Source organism: Dreissena polymorpha, chromosome 3 (genome assembly GCF_020536995.1).
Source record: "Dreissena polymorpha isolate Duluth1 chromosome 3, UMN_Dpol_1.0, whole genome shotgun sequence".
Classification (NCBI taxonomy): domain Eukaryota; kingdom Metazoa; phylum Mollusca; class Bivalvia; order Myida; family Dreissenidae; genus Dreissena; species Dreissena polymorpha.
In genome coordinates, this window is record NC_068357.1 from 117,696,602 (window position 1) to 117,718,991 (window position 22,390).

The 22,390-nt window shown below is 37.1% G+C and overlaps 2 protein-coding genes across 7 annotated transcripts in view; both read right to left on the reverse strand.

The window, feature by feature from the left end:
• The window catches only part of LOC127871178 (serum response factor-like), a 131,053-nt gene that overhangs the window by 11,650 nt on the left and 97,013 nt on the right, over window positions 1-22,390 (reverse strand). The gene's annotated exons all lie outside the window — the stretch shown is intronic.
• Window positions 1-22,390, reverse strand: part of LOC127871179 (serum response factor-like) — a 59,151-nt gene that overhangs the window by 11,650 nt on the left and 25,111 nt on the right. For all 4 annotated transcript variants that reach the window (XM_052413920.1, XM_052413921.1, XM_052413922.1 and 1 more), the window contains 5 exons: window positions 12,167-12,299; window positions 11,738-11,854; window positions 9,326-9,421; window positions 7,818-7,910; window positions 1,672-1,818 (listed from right to left, as the gene is read on the reverse strand). In XM_052413920.1, coding sequence (XP_052269880.1) covers window positions 1,672-1,818; window positions 7,818-7,910; window positions 9,326-9,421; window positions 11,738-11,854; window positions 12,167-12,299 — 586 coding nt within the window. The remainder of the gene's footprint in view (window positions 1-1,671; window positions 1,819-7,817; window positions 7,911-9,325; window positions 9,422-11,737; window positions 11,855-12,166; window positions 12,300-22,390) is intronic.

Genomic DNA, 22,390 nt, shown 5'->3' on the forward strand with positions numbered 1-22,390 from the left:
AAACCAATGTTTTGACCAACTTTCATGATGATTGGGCAAAAATTGTAACTTCTAGAGTGTTTACAAGGTTTCTCTATAGCCAAATAAGGAAAACTGCCCCGACCACTGGCGGCCATGTTTTTCAACGGATCGGAACCACTTTTGAACTCAACCAATACATCATTAAGACAAACATTTTGACAAAGTTACATGAAGATTGGGCATGAAATGAGACTTCTACAGTGTTTACAAGGTTTTCATTTTTTTTACCTTAAGTGACCTAGTTTTTGACCTGGCACAACCCAGTTTCGAACTCGGCCGAGATTTCATTGGGACAAAGCTTCTGACCAAGTTTAATGAAGATAGGACAAGAAATGTGGCCTCTAGAGTGTTTACGAGCAAATGTTAACGGACGGATGGACGGACGGACATACCACGGACAAAGACCAGTCACAAAAGCTCACCTGAGCAATCAGGTGAGCTAAAAATGTAAGTGTAGGGTAATTTTTTTTATGGATTGCAATTTTCGTACTTGATATTTAATAGGGATGTCAACGAATATCCGAATATTTGGTCCTGCACAGAATCGTCGAATGCTATTTTCTGAATCGAATATTCGGAAGAAAAAAAGAGAAAAAAAATCGAGTAATTTCATAAGTCCCCTCCTGTGAAACCGGTAGGGGACAAACAATTTTCAAGGGAAATCAGAGCTGATCATTAAGTATTTAGAAATACTCATGGGTTGCATCCCTTCAACAGATGGTTTAATTGCATATGGACCATGCTCTGTGAAAAGGGGGTTTAATGCATGTACATAAAGTGTCATCCCAGATTTGCCTGTGCAGACTGCACTCTATTTGATTGTCTCATGGAGATCAATTCTCATCAAGGTAAATATAGCCACTAGACAGAAGTAAACAAGAATCGCTGAAAACGATGGATGCTCCCCTTATGTTCGCTATGAGAAACTGTAACTAAAGTGTGACCTTGAGAAAATCTATTATTAGTATCAGTGACCTTGACTCCAGTGACCTCAAATCTCATCATAAGGTAGAGGTTTATGCAAGGTACCTACATGCTGAATATGTAAGAGATTGGTCAAATATTGAAGGCGCTATGAGAAACTGTAACAAAAGTGTGACGAAAAAGTGTGACAGAAGTAAGGAAGTAAGGAAGGACGAACTGGGAACTAAATGCTCCACCGAAAAATTTTCAGGAAGCATAAAAATATTTAATTATTTTTCTATAAAAACTTGTTGGATTTAATCATGTAACACCAGACACAAGAGGGCTGAGCATGAAACCATCCAGTACAAAAATGGTCAGCATTCCTGCAGACTGAACAATTTTTGTCCAATATTCAATTAACATTTAACAGTTCAGGCCTTTTCCTTGTGTATCTAAGGGTTCATTAAACAGACCCATTCCGAAAGTGAAATTGTAAAAAAAAATCCCATCTAAAAAAAAAATCCCAATTGTTTTTTGTTTCTTTTCCAAATTAAGTGTCAAATGATTATTTTATCACCATGCATTTCAATTACATCCAGTGAAGTATGCAACTATAATTTATATGATTTTGTTCATATAATAAAATGAATATAAAAGATTTAAACTGTTCCCGCAAAATTCCCATCCCGAAACTGACATTTTCCAAAATGGCCAGGAAAAGATCTGCATTTATCATACGCTTACCCTGCCAGTGGTTACCTGCGCTATCTTGTGAGGTGACCTGCTGGAAGTTGAACTTGTCCGGGAGGGAGCCAGTGGAGTACACAATACCCTGGGGGGTCTGGTACATGAACACACTCGGGGTCAGGGCAGGGCTGGTCTGCTGGTTGCCTGGGAAACAATCATAAACATTCTTAAGAAAAAGATCTCAACAACAGGCTTTAATGCATGTGCATAAAACGTTGTGCAGTCTGCACAGGCTAATCAGAGATGACACTTTCCGCTTCTTTTGTATTTTTCGTCTTAAACAAATCTCTTTTAAGCGAAAATTCCAATAGTTGGAAAGTGCTGTCCTTGATCAGCATTTGATGACTGCACAGGCTAATCTGGGATTACACTTTTACGCATATGCTTTAAGCCCTGTTTTCCCAGAGCAAGGCTCATTGGGGGAAGGTACATGAACAGTCAGGGGGTCAGGGCAGGGCTGGCCTGCTGGTTGCCTGGGAAACAACACGTATATTACATATTAAGAGATATGTCAGGCAATTTTCACACATGTGGGACAGAAAAACAGATTTTAGCAGCTTTGGAAACAAGAGGGCCATCAGGCCCTAAGGCGCTTACCTGAAAGCCAAAGGAACTAGACTATTCTGAAAAAAATGCAAGCTGATTCATGAAGATTATTTTGGACCAAAAAAGTGACTTTTAACATGTTTTTTTATATTTGACCTTGTGACCTAGTTTCTGTGCTCATATGACCCAGCTTCAATCTCTGGCAAAATTTCATTGGGACAAATGTTTTGACCAAGTTTCATGAAGATTGGCCAATTAATGTGGCTAATATAGTGTCAACAAGATTTCTCTAAAGCCATATAAGGACAACTGCCCCCCCCCCTTGGCGGCCATGTTTTTCAACGAACCATAACCATTTTCAAACTCACTCGAGCTATTGTTAGAACAAATGTTCTGATTAAGTTTCATAAAGATTGGATAATAAATGTGACTTCTAGAGTGTTAACAAGGTTTTGTAGTAAATAGCCATTTAAGGAAAAATGCCACGCCCCCTTGCGGCCATGTTTTTTAACGGATCTCAACCATTTTTGAACTTAGCCCAGATATTATTAGTTCAAATATTCTGACCAAGTTTCATGAGCATTGGGCCACAAATGTGACTTCTAGAGTGTTAACAAGGTTTTACCATACAGTAAAGCCATATAAGGAAAACTGCCCCGCCCCATGGCGGTAATGTTTTTCATTCAACTGGAACCATTTTCGAAATCGTCCAAGATATTATTGGGACACATGTTTTGACCAAGTTTCATGAAGATTGGACTAAAATGTGAATTCTAGAGTGTTAACAAGGTTTTACTATAGTTATATAAGGAAATCTGCCATGCCCCCTGGCGGCCATGTTTTTCAACCAACCGGAACCATTTTCGAACTCATCCAAGATATTATTGGGACACATGTTCCGACAAAGTTTCATGAAGATTGGACTAAAAATGTGACTTCGAGAGTGTTAACAAGGTTTTACTATAGCCATATAAGGAAAACTGCCACGCCCCCTGGCGGCCATGTTTTTCAAACAACCGGAACCATTTTCAAACTCGTCCAAGATATTATTGGGACACATGTTCTGACAAAGTTTCATGAAGATTGGACTAAAAATGTGACTTCTTGAGTGTTAACAAGGTTTTACTAAAGCCATATAAGGAAAACTGCCACGCCCCCTGGCGGCCAGGTTTTTCAATCAACCGGAACCATTTTCGAACTCGTCCAAGATATTATTGAGACACATGTTCTGAGTAAGTTTCATGAAGATTGGACAATAAATGTGGCCTCTAGAGTGTTAACAAGGTAAATTTTGACGACGCATGACGGACAAAAGGCGATCACAATAGCTCACCATGAGCACGTTGTGCTCAGGTGAGCTAAAAACTGGTTTAATGCATGTGCGTAAAGTGTTGACCAAGATAAGTCTGCGCAGTTCGCACAAGCTAATCAGGGACAAGGCAGTCTATTTTAATTGTGTTTATTTTAAAGAAAGTCTCTCCTAAGCAAAAAACAAGAGGGCCATCAGGCCCTAAGGCTCTCAACTGAAAGCCAAAGGAACTAGACTATTCTGAAAAAAATGCAAGCTGATTCATGAAGATTATTTTGGACCATAAAAGTGACTTTTAACATGTTTTTTTTATATTTGACCTTGTGACCTAGTTTTTGAGCTCATATGACCCAGCTTCAATCTCTGGCAAAATTTCATTGGGACAAATGTTCTGACCAAGTTTCATGAAGATTGGCCAATAAATGTGGCTAATATAGTGCCAACAAGTTTTCACTAAAGCCATATAAGGACAACTGCCCCCCCCCCCCCCCCCCCCCCCCCCCCCCCGTGGCCGCCATGTTTTTCAACGAACCATAACCATTTTCAAACTGACTCAAGCTATTGTTAGAACAAATGTTCTGATCAAGTTTCATAAAGATTGGTTAATAAATGTGACTTCTAGAGTGTTAACAAGGTTTTGTAGTAAATAGCCATTGAGGAAAAATGCCACGCCCCCTTGCGGCCATGTTTTTTAACGGATCTCAACCATTTTTGAACTTAGCCCAGATATTATTAGTTCAAATATTCTGGCCAAGTTTCATGAGCATTGGACCACAAATGTGACTTCTAGAGTGTTAACAAGGTTTTACCATACAGTAAAGACATAAAAGGAAAACTGCCCCGCCCCATGGCGGCCATGTTTTTCATTCAACTGGAACCATTTTCGAACTCGTCCAAGATATTATTGGGACACATGTTTTGACCAAGTTTCATAAAGATTGAACTAAAAATGTGACTTCTAGAGTGTTAACAAGGTTTTACTATAGCCATATAAGGAAAACTGCCATGCCCCCTGGCGGCCATGTTTTTCAACCAACCTGAACCATTTTCGAACTCGTCCAAGATATTATTGGGACACATGTTCTGACACAGTTTCATGAAGATTGGACTAAACATGTGACTTCTAGAGTGTTAACAAGGTTTAACTATAGCCATATAAGGAAAACTGCCACGCCCCCTGGCGGCCATGTTTTTCAAACAACCGGAACCATTTTCAAACTCGTCCAAGATATTATTGGGACACATGTTCTGACAAAGTTTCATGAAGATTGGACTAAAAATGTGACTTCTAGAGTGTTAACAAGGTTTTACTAAAGCCATATAAGGAAAACTGCCACGCCCCCTGGCAGCCATGTTTTTTTTAACCAACCAGAACCATTTTCGAACTCGTCCAAGATATTATTGAGACACATGTTCTAACCAAGTTACATGAAGATTGGACAATAAATGTGACCTTTAGAGTGTTAACAAGGTAAATGTTGACAACGCACGACGGACAAAAGGCGATCACAATAGCTCACCATGAGCACGTTGTGCTCAGGTGAGCTAAAAAAGGTTTCAGCGTAAAGAATTGTCCTTGATTAGCCTGTGCGAAATAAACAGGCCAGGTTTTTTTTCCTTCTTTGTGACCCGCCGAAAATCTTCCCTTTCCCCTCCGATTTTTTGTTCCCCTCAGCTGGTAAATTTTCCCCTAGATTTCATTTTCCCATCAAAAAAAAAAATAAGAAAATAAAAATTAATATGTTTTAACCTTTAAATATATAAGTTAATATGATCCAGTGTAGAAAATAGAAAAATATTGCATAAGTAAATTTTCTGTTTCCTTGAATTTGTTTTAAAAACAGTAAAATATGCTTAAATGATTTTTTAAGACGTTCCTTAATTTCTCCAAAAGCCGGCGTTTAGTGTTATTTTTTCCCCCAAAATCCAGCGTTTCGCGCCATTTTTTTCCCCTCAAAAAAGGCCAGGTTGTTTCCCCAAAATCAGATAAAAAACCCTGCAGGCAAATCTGGGACAACACTTTAGGCACAAGCATTAAGCACCAATATCCCACAGCGCAGCTCAATGTGACCTTATTAGTTACACATTCTGGGTCAAAATACCAGTTAGAATAACCACCAAGACAAGAGGGCCAAGATGGCCCTAGTTCGCTCACCTGAGAGGAGTCGGTTCATTCAATCTTTACCAAACGTCAAACTTGACCTAGATATTGTCCAGACAAACATCCTGGTCAAGTTTCATCATTATTGAACCAAAACTCTGGTATACGGAGTGTTTTTGTTTTTGTAAGATTTGACCTGGTGACCTATATTTTGAGTTGACCCCCCTTACCAAACATCAAACCTTGCTTATAACAAGGGCTGTTTGTAAAACATGCATGCCCCCCATATGGGCTCTCCGTTGTAGTGAGAGCCATTGTGTGAATATGAATTTTGTCACTGTGACCTTGACCTTTGACCTGGTGACCTGAAAATCAATAGGGGTCATCTGCCAGTCATGATCAATGTACCTATGAAGTTTCATGCTCCTAGCCATAAGCATTCTTGAGTTATCATCCGGACACCATTTTACTATTTCGGGTCACCGTGACCTTGACCTTTGACCTTGTGACCTCAAAATCAATAGGGGTCATCTGCGAGTCATGATCAATCTACCTATCAAGTTTCATGATCTTTGGCAGATGCGTTCTTGAGTTATCATCCGAAAACCATTTTACTATTTCGGGTCACCGTGACCTTGACCTTTGACCTAGTGACCTCAAAATCAATAGGGGTCATCTGCGAGTCATGATCAATCTACCAATGAAGTTTCATGATCCTAGGCGTATGCATTCTTGAGTTATCATCCGGAAACCATTTTACTATTTCGGGTCACGGTCCCGTGACCTTTGACCTAGTGACCTCAAAATCAATAGGGGTCATCTTCGAGTCATGATCAATCTACCCATGAAGTTTTATGATCCTAGGCGTATGTGTTCTTGAGTTATCATTAAAAAACCATTTTACTATTTCGGGTCACCGTGACCTTGACCTTTGACCTAGTGACCTCAAAATCAATAGCGGTCATCTTCGAGTCATGATCAATCTACCCATGAAGTTTCATGATCCTAGGTGTATGTGTTCTTGAGTTATCATTCAAAAACCATTTTACTATTTCGGGTCACCGTGACCTTGACCTTTGACCTAGTGACCTCAAAATCAATAGGGGTCATCTGCGAGTCATGATCAATGTACCTATGAAGTTTCATGATCCTAGGCCCAAGCGTTCTTGAGTTATCGTCTGACAACCACCTGGTGGACGGACAGACCGACCGACAGACCGACATGAGCAAAGCAATATACCCCCTCTTCTTCGAAGGGGGGCATAAAAATAAATATTATGACCAAGATTCATAAAATCTGAATTGTGACCTCAAGCTTTTTTTACCATATAAATATAAGAAAACTGCCACCCCCCCACCCCCGGCAGACATGTTATTCAACTGACCGGAACCATTTTCCAACTCAACTCTCATATCAAGGAAACAAATGTTGTGACCAAATTTCATGAAAATTGGGCCAAAAATGTGACTTCTTGAGTGTTCACATGTTTTCACTATATACATATAGAGAAAAATGCCCCACCCACTGGCGGCCATGTTTTTTCACCGATCTGGACCATTTTCGAACTCGTCTGAGATATCAATAAAACCAATGTTTTGACCAACTTTCATGATGATTGGACAAAAAACTCGTCCGAGATATCAATTAAATCAATGTTTTGACCACCTTACATGATTGGGCAAAAATTGTGACTCCTACAGTGTTTACAAGGTTTCTCTATAGCCAAATAAGGAAAACTGCCCCACCCACTGGCGGCCATGTTTTTCAACAGACCGGAACCACTTTTGAACTCAATAAAGATATCATTAAGACAAACATTTTGACAAAGTTACGTGAAGATTGAACATAAAATGTGACTTCAAGTGTTTACAAGGTTTTCCTTTTTTTTGACCTAGTGACCTTGTTTTTGACCTAGCACAACCCAGTTTCGAACTCGGCCGAGATTTTATTGGGGCAAAGCTTCTGACCAAGTTTCATGAAGATGGAACAACAAATGTGGCCTCTAGAGTGTTTACGAGCAAATGTTAACGGACGGACAGACGACGGACAAAGACCGGTAATAAAAGCTCACCTGATTGCTAAAAAAATCTAAATATTACAGATAAAATTACTATTGCAATGAATTAATGATAGTGAGAAAACAAAGTAGCAGTAGTGAGCCATGCAAGACAGTTGCGAATGGTTACCTTGGGATACAAGACTGACGGTACACTGGGATGTCCCTGGGCTGCCATTGGTCAGTGTTTGAGGGTTCTGGTTGGTGGTCAATAGCGGCCCACCTGTCATTGTACAGAGTACACACTGGCTGGGCCACAGAGACAAGCAGAGCAGAATGATGGAGTAGTCAAAGGGTGTTCAAGCATTTCCCACTCAGAAGCAAAGTGAAAATGGCTATGTGCAAACAGCTAAAACCAAAACAGCCGGCGAGTAACACACTGTCTGTTCAGGTTTTATGCTGTTTGCTGCTCATCAGTATCTAAGGGTTGGAAATGAAGCCTTTAAAACTTGAATCTAGTAAGAAAGGTGTTTAATTATATTTAACTTTCTATGGGACTACAATTGGGTCAAAATATGTTTCTAAGTGGTAACGGGTTAATAATGTACAATACACTAAATGTAAATAAAGTTTCTACTTATTGTTTGTTAATAGACACAATTATAAATCTCTTTGACAGAAAAAACAACAGAGAATATGATTGATACATGTTATAATTATGTTAGCAAGCAGTGCTCCAGCTAGGATTTGAAAAGGGCAGGGGGGGGGGGGGCTTTTTTCAAGCGCGCAATATTTTGTCAAAAAGGCACTTTCAAGTGTGCGGTTGTATCCGGAATGCCCCTGTTGCATATTTATTTTTATATTAATAATAATTGTTAGAATAGATTATCTCCATTATTATTAAACCATGCAAATAAAATGTCTATAATGAGGAATTAATTAATAACAATATAAAATGATATTTATAAATTACAATTATTTATTTTATTTAAATAAATAAAAGGGCAGGGCAGGTAAGCCTATACTTTACTGAGTAAGCCTATACTTTCTATTGCAAATTATGAAGTGCTGTAAGCTCAGACATTCACCGCTATAAAGCTAACAGATGTAATCTACCCACATCATTATAATGACCGGAAGAACAGAAAGCGACCTGCTGTCCAAATCTGACTGTGTTGATGATGTCATGAAGACATGCAGTACCCATATGACTGTTTTGGTGATGTCATAAAGACATGCACTACAGATCTGACTGTGTTGGTGATGTCATAAAGATGACCTAAATTCAAACAAATCATTGCAAAAATCCAGTCGCCTGCATTTACATACTTGAAATGATCTGTTGACTTGTTCCTGGTATATGGTACACAGTCTACAGACAGGTTACACTGTACTAATACTGACTGGTTTTGCAGTTACATACATGTGATTATTTGTTGACTGGTTGCTGCTATACGGTACACTGTCTACAGACAGGTTACACTGTACTTATACTGACTGGTTTTGCAGTTACATACTTGTTATGATTTCTTGACTGGTTCCTGGTATACGGTACACAGTCTACAGATAGGTTACACTGTACTTATACTGATTGGTTTTGCATGCTTGTGATGATCTGTTGACTGGTCCCTGGTATCGGTATACAGTCTACAGACAGGTTACATTGTACTTATACTGACTTGTTTTGCAGTTACATACTTGTGATGATTTGTTGACTGGTCCCTGGTATACGGTACACAGTCTGCTGGGAGAGAGTGGAGCTACCAGTCTGTGTTGTCTGTATGGTGAATGTGCCTGTAACAGCAAGTTCCTTGATTTGCTTTCATTGCAAAATAGATTTTGTTTATGGATGGGTGCAGAGCTAATAAAAAAGGTGTTAATGAAGAATGTGCCTTGTTTTATTTATGATTTTAATTCATTTGTACCAGTGATGGGTTTGCAGCAGACAATAAAAGCCCTTGCAGTATGGTAGAATCCTAGCAAAAAAATCATATTAAATCAAAATGTGTAACATTTGAACTCAGTGTGTGACCTTGACCCTAGAGTCTTCCCTTTGTCACACAGCAAAATAAAGGACAATGATTTATTAATTATAACAGGATCCCTTGATGCCTAGTGAAGTAGAGGCTAAATTATGATTCGTTCATCAAATTTGTGATCTTTGACCTCAATGTGTGACCTTGACCTTGCCTGCAGGGTTACGGGTCTTGCATGTGTTTAATCCCCATATAATGGATAACAACTGTGGTAATTTTCATGGCCTTGGCTCATATGTTGTTGGATATACAGCTCAAAGCAGAAACAAATCTCATATAAAAAGAGATGTGTTTGTCAATAACACAATCCCCCCTACTGCGCCGCTTTGATTTTTTTTATCATTTGGCAGGTACAGATAATTATCTCCCTTTTAAGCTTTTTACTTCCCTTGGATTTGCTTTTTTGACATTTGACCTTGAAGGATGACCTTGATCTTTCACCACACAAAATGTGCATCGCCATGAGATACACATGCAGTGTTTTTTTCACCTATAGGGAAATGGTGGCAGGGCCTGTCCAAAGGGGAAAATCGTCGTTTTTTTGGAAAAGGGGAAAAATAAAAAATTCACTATTTTATATGTAATGATATTTATTATATGAATACACATGTATGTATGAATGTTTTCACAGCTGAATGTCTCTGTCCTTTTTCATGATATATATGTCAATGATTTTTTCAAAATTACTTTCAGACATTTCAGCCGTCATGCACTGTCTCAGTTTTCCAAACCAATTTCAGACTAATTGGGATTTTTTAAATCCATAAATGGCAAATTTGAGCATTTTTTATCAATAAAATGGACCACATTGGAATGTTTTTATCAACAAATATTGACACAATATAGATACATTGTAGCATCAGGCCTACTCCTGGCCATTTTGGGCAACAATGCAATTCATGTGAAAAAACAACTGATTTTGGAAAAACTAATTTAATATAATTCTTTATAATCAAAAATCCTACTAATTATAGTAATAAACTTTGTTAGTTGTTTATGAAATAAATTTGAGATATATTTATCATAAGACAGTTATTTCTAAAAAAAATAAAAATAATAATAATAATTTTTATATTTTTTTATTTTTTTTTACTATTGGAGGGGATTTTTTCTACAAAATTGGGGAAAAATATATACTCTTTTTTGAGGGGAATGTGGTTGAATATCGGCCCCGAAATTGCCATAAAAAAAGACTGACATGCATGCCATCTGAAGCGACATTGAAGTTATGAGCATTTTTCTAAGACTAAACACAAAGAGTGACAAACAGACAGACGGACCAACGGACAGTCTGATCACTACATGCCCTCCTTCAGGGGCATAAAAAGAGTTTTTTCAAGTCAAAATGGCCATAACTCTGTTATTGAAACAAACATTTTAAGTAGATCATTGTCTTATCCACACATATACACACACACCAACAAAATCTGTTCACACAGTTCCAAAAAAGATGTTGCTCCAGACACAAAAGTGTGCTTATTTCTAAGTAAAAAAGGGCCATAACTATATTCTTTTTGCAAATTGATTGTGACGGCATTCAACGTGCATCATTCTCTTATCAATATATACACTGATACCAAGTCTGAATGAAAGCAGTTCTGAGATATAATTACAAACATAAAAGTGTTCCAGACAGACAGACGGAAAGACAGAAAAAGCCAAAACAATATCCATCCAACAACAGCAAAGAGTACCACAACAGGAAGTCAAACAGCAGAAGAAGCAATACACAGTAATAGAATATTTTGCTCAATTTCAGACAAGAGTTTCTGCATAAAATCTTGAAGTTGCACTGTTATACAATTTTCTGGTACATAAGCATATGTTTTGCTGCTGTTGTTTTCAAAAGTTGCTGCATTTGCAACCAGCATAAAACCATAACAGCCTGCGAGTAACTCGCAGTGTGTTCAGGTTTTATGCTGTTTGCTGCTCATCAGTAACAAAGGGTTGGAAGCGAAGCCTTTAAATCTTGAATCTAGTAAGGAAGGTTTTTAATTAATATAACTTCTTAAGGGACTACAAATGCGTGAAAATACTTATCTATGTGGAAAAGGGTTATGTGAGAAAAATATACCTGGTTGAAGAAAGAAGCCTTGAGGGAGCCCTGGCATGTGTACTGCTATGCTGTTCTGGCTGTGCTGGTTTTTGCTGGTCACAACCGGACTTGAACTCACGACTGGCTGGGACTGCACTGCAACAGTGTGTTGAGAGGCACAGTAAGTTGCAGCAACATCACACAGAAAAGCAACCACAAACAATTAATCTAACATTACAATACGGTAAACGAGGTTCTAAGCCTTTACATATTTGAAATTGAAAAATTGAGCTCATTTTGAACACTAACCCTGTTAAATAAGGACAACATTACAGCTATTTGTCATTTCACAACACTTTTTACCACAAATCTAAATGCCCCCACCCATTGCCTGGTAGCTACATAGGAGGTTACCCACTAGGGGGCAGATGTGTTAAACCTGTACATCTGGGTGTCAATGGTACCTACCCTGTGTCTGATGGCTCTGCTGCGAGGTGACCCCCTGAGGTGTGGACGTGGCCTGCATATACACCTGTGCATCGCTAGTACCCGAGGATGTTATGGTGTACAGGGGCTTTCCACTCGCTGTCTCAAACATCATCTGCAATGATAAACCAGAATTCTGTTGTTCAAGTGTCACGACTTCCAGTGCCCAGACAGACTTAAAGCAAGAGGCCCCTGCTGGCCCTTAACCCATTTATGCCTAGTTGACTCTACGATCCTTCTAAATTGGATCAATTTATTTAAAAAATTTGGGATGTCTAGTATATTTGTTTCTATATTAAGAATATTTCTTACAGAAATTCCTTTAAAAAAACAGCGCAGACCCTGATGAGACTCCGCATTATGCCACCTTTCATATGGGTCTATGCTGTTTTCCAATGCCTTTTTTACATTTTTTTTTTTATTTAACGTGTCAATTCACGTTCTGTGGTGTGTTATAACTCAAAGAAAAACAGCGTCAAAAGACATCATTTGGTGCGCTATGACTCTCCAAAAAAAATCCCCTAGTCATTTAAAAATATAATTTTTTTTTATATTGTTTAATTGTTTTAAAACTTTCCCGCACAGATAGTAAAATCCCGACTCGAACGATTCCCCAATACATCCGTTTTAACCTGACTCTATTACTGTATACTTACTTCTTTTCACGTTTCTATTTATAACCCGATAATCCCGTTTATTCCGTTTTTATCAATCACTTTCTGGTAAATATTTACGATAAAAGCTCTCAATTATTTATTTAACACAAACCTTGCCATTTTTTAAGTGACTATTTATAGATTTAATGAAATATTGCCTCTGAATATGCGTCAATCCCCTGACCTGTTGTGTGCTTGTTAAAATGCTCAATACACGCACAATAAAAAAAATGGGGGGGGTGGGGGGTAGGGGGTGAGAGGGGGGTATAATGTGGGGTGTGGTAATTTATTAGATGATGTTTAAAAAAAAATTGGGGTGGGTGGGTAGGGGGTGAGAGGGGGTATAATGTGGGGTGTGGTAATCTATTAGATGATGTTTAAAAAAACAACATGTTTTTTTTGGTGGTGGGGGGTGAGGTTAGGGGGGGGGAAGGATTCTGGTAGGGGCGTGGGGTATTGTTTGGGTGGAATCCATTGTGGTATTCAGGTAAGTGTTGTTTTGTCAAAGTAATAATAAAATGTGATCATAAAAAAAGAAGTTATGGCAATTTAAGCAAAATGTTCAATTATCTATGTGTAAAAGGGGCCATAATTATGTCAAAATGCTTGATACAGTGGTCTGCTCTTGTTTATAGGTTGGGGTCATGTTGGTGAACAAGTATGCAACATATAAAAGCAATATGTCAAAGGATATAGGAAATATTTAACTTTAACATAGATTTATCAATAATATGCATATTCTAAGTATAAAAGGGGGAATAATTATGACAAAATGCTTGATAGAGTTGTCTGCTCTTGTTTATAGGTTGGGGTCATGTTGGTTAACAAGTATGCAAAATATGAAAGCAATATGTCAAGGGACAATGAAAATAAATGGGGTAGTACGCTAACGTTAACATTTGCTGCATATTCTAAGTGGAAAAGGGGTCATAATTATGACAAAATGCTTGATAGAGTTGTCTGCTCTTGTTTATAGGTTGGGGTCATGATGGTTAACAAGTATGCAAAATATGAAAGCAATATGTCAAGGGACATTGAAAATAGTTGGGGTAGTACGCAAACTTTAACATTTGCTGCATATTCTAAGTGGAAAAGGGGCCATACTTATGACAAAATGCTTGATAGAGTTATCTGCTCTTGTTTATAGGTTGGGGTCATGATGATTAACAAGTATGCAAAATATGAGAGCAATATGTCAAGGGACATTGAAAATAGTTGGGGTAGTACGCAAACTTTAACATTTGCTGCATATTCTAAGTGGAAAAGGGGCCATAATTATGAAAAAATGCTTGATAGAGTTGTCTGCTCTTGTTCATGGGTTGGGGTCATGTTGGTAAACAAGTATGCAAACTATGAAAGCAATATGTCAAAGGACAAAGAAAATATTTGGGGTGGTACGAAAACTTTAATATTTGCACGCTAACGCAGACGCCGGGGTGAGTAGGATAGCTACACTATATATATTTCATATATAATAGTCGAGCAAAAAATTATGAAGTTATATTATAATACTGTTCCCCTAAAAATAGTTGCTTCAATAAATGGTACAGACTTAGTAACTTAAGATTGTAAAGAAATTACTGCTTTGTTTATACTGAAGATGACCACAAAAATAAAGGCTTGGAGGATTAGAAATCGATTTAAATCTGACAAATAAGTGCATTAAGGTTTAAATAAGACGCACAAAGTGTTGTTGACGAGTTAAAATAACTTATTAAGGAAATCAAAAACTGATTACCCTGTTAAATCATTTACCTAACAGCTTTAGGCATACAAATAATGAGATACAGTTTTAGGCATACAATTATGTCTTTACTTTCGTTTTCGCATTAAGACATATTCTAGGCGAATACATAGTATCATAGTATTTAAACTAAAACTCGGTCTCTATAAACGTGCGCATTGGTGTTTAATCATGCGGCATTATTCTAGGTATTCTTATATCATTAGTGTATATTTAAATTGTTATGTTTATATGTTGTCCTTATCTGTTTTCTCTTGTTATGGTTGTATGTGTTGTATGGTGCCTGTACGTGTGTGCAGGTGTGTGCGTGCGTATGTATTATTGAATTAATAAACTAAAATCATTATCATTGACCTGATTATGTCATTGACCAAATAATAATATATATACACATATATATACTCTATTATGTTACTTATCTTTGTAAATAATGTATTGAGTTGCTTCACTTTGATCTCTTGTATGTGTATATACTCGATTGTATGTAATTATTTATAATATGTATTATATCGATTTCATGACATGGGAATTTTAATAACAAACAGAATCGGACCGACTGTTTGGTATTTTCAATCGGTCTTTCATGACCCAAAGCGGTCTAGGACCAACAAAACGGAAAAAAATATGATCCGTGCTTATATGTTATGCTCTTCATGAATGGAGGAAAATAAAAGTCTATCTATCTATCTATCTAGCTCCCAGATGCATGGAACTGATAAGCAAAATACTTTCTCTATTGAATTTGTTAACACTCCAAATATAATCATAGACTGGTCACTTCAGATGTTCCAAGTTTTCAAGGTAAATCAAACATACCATACCAAACTGAGCCTCATTCTGAGCAAACTGGGCTTAATGCATGGGCTTAAAGCGTCATCCCAGATACTGCACAGGCTAATCATTTTTAATTTTAGAAAAGACTTCTTTCAAAACAAAAAATTCCATAAAAGCAACAATTGTTGTCCCTGATAAGCCTGTGTGGACAGGCTAATCTGGGACAAGACTTCACTCACATGTATCAAGCCGTGAACTCAACTCAAATAATAATTTCTTATGAAACTAAGGCTCTGTCTCCATATTGCAAACTTATCTTATACATGCAATAAATTAATGTCATTGTTGAGCTCTGTTTTGAAACAGTTTCTCTACAAGAAAGAAAATTATTAAATTCTCTACATATGGTAATTTAGCTTTTTAATAAGTACGCTTAAAAGGCTAAACAACAACTTAGTAAAAAGCACTTAGACAAAATTACATACTAATGCATTATGCATGATACAAGTATGGTAAGAACAGCTTGTATCTGTGCAAAGGTACCAGTCTATATGAGCTGCTAGCCAGGTAAGGGCAATCAGCCAAATACAGATTACTGCTTTTTTTGCTACATCTCCAGTAGTTTCTCACAGGCAGCCACGGCAGCATCCCCCCCCCCAGGTAGTCCTGATCACAGGTGGTTAGCGTGTGGCTATGATATTAATTAATGAAATTATCATTTTGATTGATAAATAATCATATTATAAGGAAAAATCAAATTAAAAAAAAAATCACTATCAAATAGATATATAACAAGGTATTCAACTCAAAATCACCCCAAAACGGGGTGCATCGCTTTGAACAGCCATAACTTAATCAATTGTGCAGCGATTTTCACGATCTCGATTTTATTCAATGCAGAAAATGTACATGTCTTGCAATATTTTTACAAATGCTGGATCAACTTTTAAGAAATAACACGATGCACAACTCGTATGACCTACTTAACATCGATTAGACAGGTTAAATGAATGAAATCTTCACGGAGTAAAGGGCATTTTCCCTGCAAAGTAAGTTCACGGACCTCTATACCATAATTCAATAAAACGTATGAAAAAACATTCTTAACATGCTTGCTGTTGCATTATGCATCAAAACTAACTGTCCAGCACCGTTTGAAACCTTTGCTAACATACATTTTAACTAACCGACATTTTAAACACACGAGTGATTTCATTGCAGTCCAATGCGAAGGTGTGTCTTTACAACTGAAGATTTCATTCATTAATTCTGTCTTATCGGTGTCAAGTAGGTTACGAGAGTTGTGTATTGTGCTAAATCTTACAATTTGACCCACACCGGGAGTGAACAACTTGTATCACATGACCGCAAAAGTCAACGCTGGTTGAAAAAACAGTCTGTAATCTTGCACATTAAGGTAAGTTTTGTTGTTTTTTCATATGATCGAAATTTCAGTTTAAAAAAAGCGATAGCCTATGACACAGTATACTAAATAAAAAATTTTTTGAAATGATTCGATTGCCTTTACTGTTTCCACTTTCCAATAACACTTCGACACAAAATTCTGAAATGCAATGCAAACGCTGTTTGTTTATGTAGTTTTGATAATTTTCTTTAAAAAATATTGGTTTAACGCCTGAATTAGTATGATTTTACTCTTCATTTTAATATATTTAAAAACATTCATGACAAAAATAGCGGTGAAATTTGAAAAATATCTTATTTTTTTGTTTTGTTTTGTTTTGCAAACGCAGGTTGGTATTTCTTGAGCAATAGGAAATGGCAAACGGAGGTTGCGAAAATATTCAAAGCATGATGAAACGCACTCTGTACACATTTTTGAAAGTCTTAAAAATAAAGATAAGGTTACAAATACGAAAATATTAACTATTCAAAACAATGTATGACTACTGTCGTAAAGTGTCTCAACATTCAGGTGTTCAATACGTTTTCCCAAACACCATATCCTACCATTGTAAACTTCGTCCCCATTTTCCTAGATGGTAGGTGGTGGGTCATTTTTAGCTCGACTATTATATATGAAATATATATAGTGGAGCTATCCTACTCACCACGGCGTCGGCGTGAGTGTCTGCGTTAGCGTGCAAATGTTAAAGTTTTTGTACTACCCCAAATATTTTCTTTGTCCCTTGACATATTGCTGTCATATTTTGCATACTTGTTTACCAACATGACCCCAACCTATAAACAATAGCAGGCAACTCTATCAAGCATTTTGTCATAATTATGGCCCCTTTTCCACTTAGAATATGCAGCAAATGTTAACGTTAGCGTACTACCCCAAATATTTCCTATATCCTTTGACATATTGCTTTTATATTTTGCATACTTGTTTACCAACATGACCCCAACCAATAAACAAGAGCAGACCACTGTATCAAGCATTTTGACATAATTATGGCCCCTTTTACACTTAGATAATTGAACATTTTGCTTAAATTGCCAAAACTTCTTTATTTATTATCACTTTTTATTATTACTTTGACAAAACAACACTTACCTGAATACCACAATGGATTCCATCCAAACAATACCCCACGCCCCTACCCAGAATCCCTTCCCCCCCCCCCCAACCTCCCCCCGTCAGTTTTTTTTTAAAACATCATCTAATAAATTACCCCACCCCACATAATACTCCCCTCTCAACCCCCCCTACCCCCCAACCTCCCCCCCCCCATTTTTTTAAACATCTAATAAATTACCCCACCCCACATTATACACCCCCCCCTCTCATCCCCCCCCCCAAAAAAAAAATAATTTGTTTTTCCTTTTTTTATTTTTGAAAGATTGTCTAATAAATGACCACACCCCACTTTATACCCCTTTTCAACCCCCCCACCCAAAAATATTTTTTGTTTGTTTTCCTTTCCTTTTTGTATTGTTGAAAGATCGACTAATAAATTATTGAATATGAACAATTTCCCCATAATGGCTTACGTTATACTGTCAAGCACTCGAATAATCGAGCGCGCTGACCTCTGACAGCTCTTGTTTTTAAAACTTTCAACATTTTAGTAAAATACTCATGTGTCGAAAATATAGTAATAATTGCCGAACAGTAGCAACACTGTGAAGGTGATTCTCACAGTTTTTCTATAAATTCACTAATTGTTCCCTCAATCTTCACAGCTGAGCTAAACATATGCATACAATTGTGTCCATTCAAATTGCATCCTGAAACTACCAAATCTTAATATTAAGATAATATTTAATATTAAATATATTAAGACAAATAACAAAACAGCAGTCCATGAGAAAAATAACATTCCGAAAAATAATTTTTCAATTCTTTTGAGATCTTCATTTTACAATACTTCGCTCCGAATCGCGATTTATTTTATGATGATGATGGCGATGATTGTTGTGATGATGATGTTGATGATGAGGATGATAATGCTGATGATGAAGATACGCTGAGAGTCTGCGTCCATGCTTGATGCACATGCTTGTTGACGTAAAAATATCTCCTTTTTGTCTCCCCTGATTTTTTTTAAACGCGACTGTCGACAGGCGATATTATTACAGCGATATTTGAACAGTACAAATATTGCATGTTGCCGCGACTGTCGCTCAAAATATCGAGTATTGCTTTGTGTGTCGCGGTCTGAAATTAGACCGCGATACACGAGATTCGGATAATATCGGCGATATTTGAATAATAAAATATCGTGCGACACCGTAACTGTCGTGCCAAATATCGTGCGTCGCTTCGTGTTTCGTGCGTCACCTTTTATAAAAGAAGGGCGAGATTAAAGATGTCACCATCCCGATTCCGTAATCTTAACCAACCTGCGTTTGCCATAATCTAGCTTCAGCAAACTGCGTTTGCTCAACCAACCCGCGTTTGTATATTTTTAAAATAGCAAGAACTGACCAAATTAAATATTAAAACAACAACTTTTATCTCAAAACAAAAATTAAGCATCGTGTGCTCTACTTTTTCTAGCAATATGATTTATTCGTGAATGGAAAGTAAAAATATATAATCAAACTGTGTTTGCATCGAAAATCTAAATTTTGTGTTGAAGTGTACTTAAAAACTGCAAAGCTTCGAAACGAGTGCAATGCGTCTTTATATGCAAAAAAGGTATGAAGCATGTCATAAGCTTTGTATTGTCCAGAAATTTTCACATATTCTTTATAAAAAGATGAAAATTACCTGACGGAGCGGGATGCCTGATGCAATTCAACAACCTGCGTTGACTTTTGTGGTCACGTGACAAAAGTTGTTCAATCCCGGTGGACCCAGCATTTGTAGAGATATAACAAGATATATACATTTCTAGAAAGGAAATTCATTTCTGTGTTGAATAAGACCAAGATCGTGAAAATCGCTGCACATGAAGTTATGGCTGTTCAAAGCGAAGCACCCTGTTTTCGGGTGATTTCGAGTTGAATACCTTGTCATATATATATTTGATAGTGGATTTTTTTTTCAAGAAAAGTTGATTGTTCGTCATAATATGATTATTTATCATTAAAAATGATGTTTTCACTAATTTATATCATAGCCACATGCTCACCACCTGTGGTCCTGATTCTTGGGGAATACTCAGCTTTCTCAGACCAAACCTGTTTTCAAATCAGTGTCATCACAAACTGGGCATGTTTGGCAAACATTTCATAAAAAGTAAAGTCTTTATTAAAGTCAACCTCACAGATAAAAAATGCTGATTCAACCACCAATGAGGTCGCCATGGTGTAGTGGATATGGTGTCCGCATAGTGACCGGGAGGTAACAGGCTCGATCCCCACAATGGGAGCGTTCTTTAAATCTCCCCAGAGACACAAAGTACTGGTTCTAGGCCCAGGAAATGGATTCAAGAGTGTTTCAAAGCCTTAGGCTTTCTATGCAATTAAGCTCAAATAAATGGGTTTAAACTAACCACCAATGATACAAGAAAGGCCTCCAGTACAAGAATGCTGAAGGGATACTATTATTAAAAACTGGTATTATTGCTGCTGCGTACAGTAAAGTGTCTTCCCAGATTGGCCTGTGCAGTCCACACAGGCTAATCAGGTACAATATGTTCACCTTTAATTAAATTATTTGTTTAATAAAAGAAGTCTCTTCTAAAGGAAAATCCAGTCTAACCAGGAAGTGTCATCCCTGATAAGCCTTTGTGCACTGCAAAGGCTAATATGGGATGACACTTTAGTCCCATACATAAGCCAAGTATTACCAGGTGAGCTAAAAATGACTTTTATACTGAACTATGGGATACCAAAGGGGTCGAAACTTTAACTTCTGCTCGAGCAGAAAAAATGCTGCTCGAGCAGCATTTAAATGCTGCTCAACCAGCAAAATGCTGCTCGAGCAGCAAATTTACTGCTCAACCAGCATTGTTTCTGCTCGAGCAGAAAAATCCTGCTCGACCAGCATTTATTTTTAGATTATGGCATTAGCCAATCAGAACTCTTGTTATATTTGCCGTTTGGTGCGAAACTGGTTTGGAAAAAATGGCTGCCGCCATGATGGTGCCTTTTTCACATCTTCTGCAAGTTTATGTGACGACCTGTTTAAAGTTTAACATTGACACGCGGTAAGTGCTTAATATTTTGGCTGCAATCTAGTCGATCAAAAAATTGTTGCCATTCGCTTAATAAGAAAATCGATCATAAATGTCTAACGGCTGTTAAAACTTTTGCTAAAATCACGACGATGACTTATAAGAATTGCTCAATGGGTGCGCAAGTGTAGGTTCTCTGTTTCTATCGATTTACTTTCTTAATGATTCTTAATAATTGCTTCCGACACAGGTGCCGATTGCCTGTGATTGTGCCTTTCTGGTTAACATTGTTTACGTTTCTTGTTCTCCCCATACAATGATACATGTATATCTGCTGTCCTAACTTTTACAATTATCCAAAATGTCATGTCTGTTAACCAGTTCTCAGTGCCCCAGATAAGCTGGGTATCTGCGTCTTTCACCCTATTAAAATGTTTACAAATGCAAAGAAATACAATATCATGAGTATTGAAAACGCTACCAATATGACTTTAACGCAAATTCGTCAAATTAATGATACAAAACTTCGATTAAAAATGCTTCGCTCATTTCAGGTATTTTCTCTTTGGAATTATTATCGTAACGCGGTGACGCTTACATTCAGCAAGTTCAGCAAACGGTCATAGGTATTCAAACGCTATGCGTTTTCAATCTGACCTTATTCGTCGCTCATTGTGCATGTATTTGTAAAGCGTCTGTACTTTCAGTTTCTATTACGATGCAAAATAAAAATAGCTAAGAGAGGTCGAAAGATGTCCGAGATTGTTGCCCCAAAATATCAGCAGATCGCAAACTTTTTCGAATCAAGAAAGCAAGAGCCAATAAGTGCCGAATCATTCGTGTTATCGATTTTGTTAGAAACTGTGTATACAGCAGTTGAGTTTACATCCAAAAAACATGATGGAAAGTCTGTGACTTAACAAACCTGTCAAAAGTATAAAAAGGCATGTCATTGGTTAGAAATTGTCGACATTTTTTAAAGTTTATATCATGGACAGTTTCAAGGTTTAAGACATTACGAAACATCAGTTTATTAAAATTTATGATGATAGTTTACAGTTCTATTGAATCAATACAAGTGTGCAGCGTCAACGGAAGTAAATAAGCAATTATTTTAAGGTATGCATTTTTATTACTCATTTCACTCTATATGAAGAATGGAATCACCCTATTTTTCAAAATCAATGGTTGAAAACCCTATTTCCCAAATAATTATCTGGGGCATTGAGTTTTCGAGGACTTTTCTCAATTTCAATGTAAATTATTTTTCACCGAGGCCAATTAGCTTGTTCAAAGCTAACAACAGGTAAAATGTGAGTTGTGTTTGAATTGCAAGTTGTTTAATTTTTCATAATTGAAATGTTTACAATTTACTATTTATTGAATAACTTGGCAGTGCATAATTAAGTTCTGGAATGTTATTTTCAGCTCTGAACTGCGAAAAAATTGCATTATAATTACATTGGTGGCACTATAATGAGTTACCTTTCATCTGTCCTTC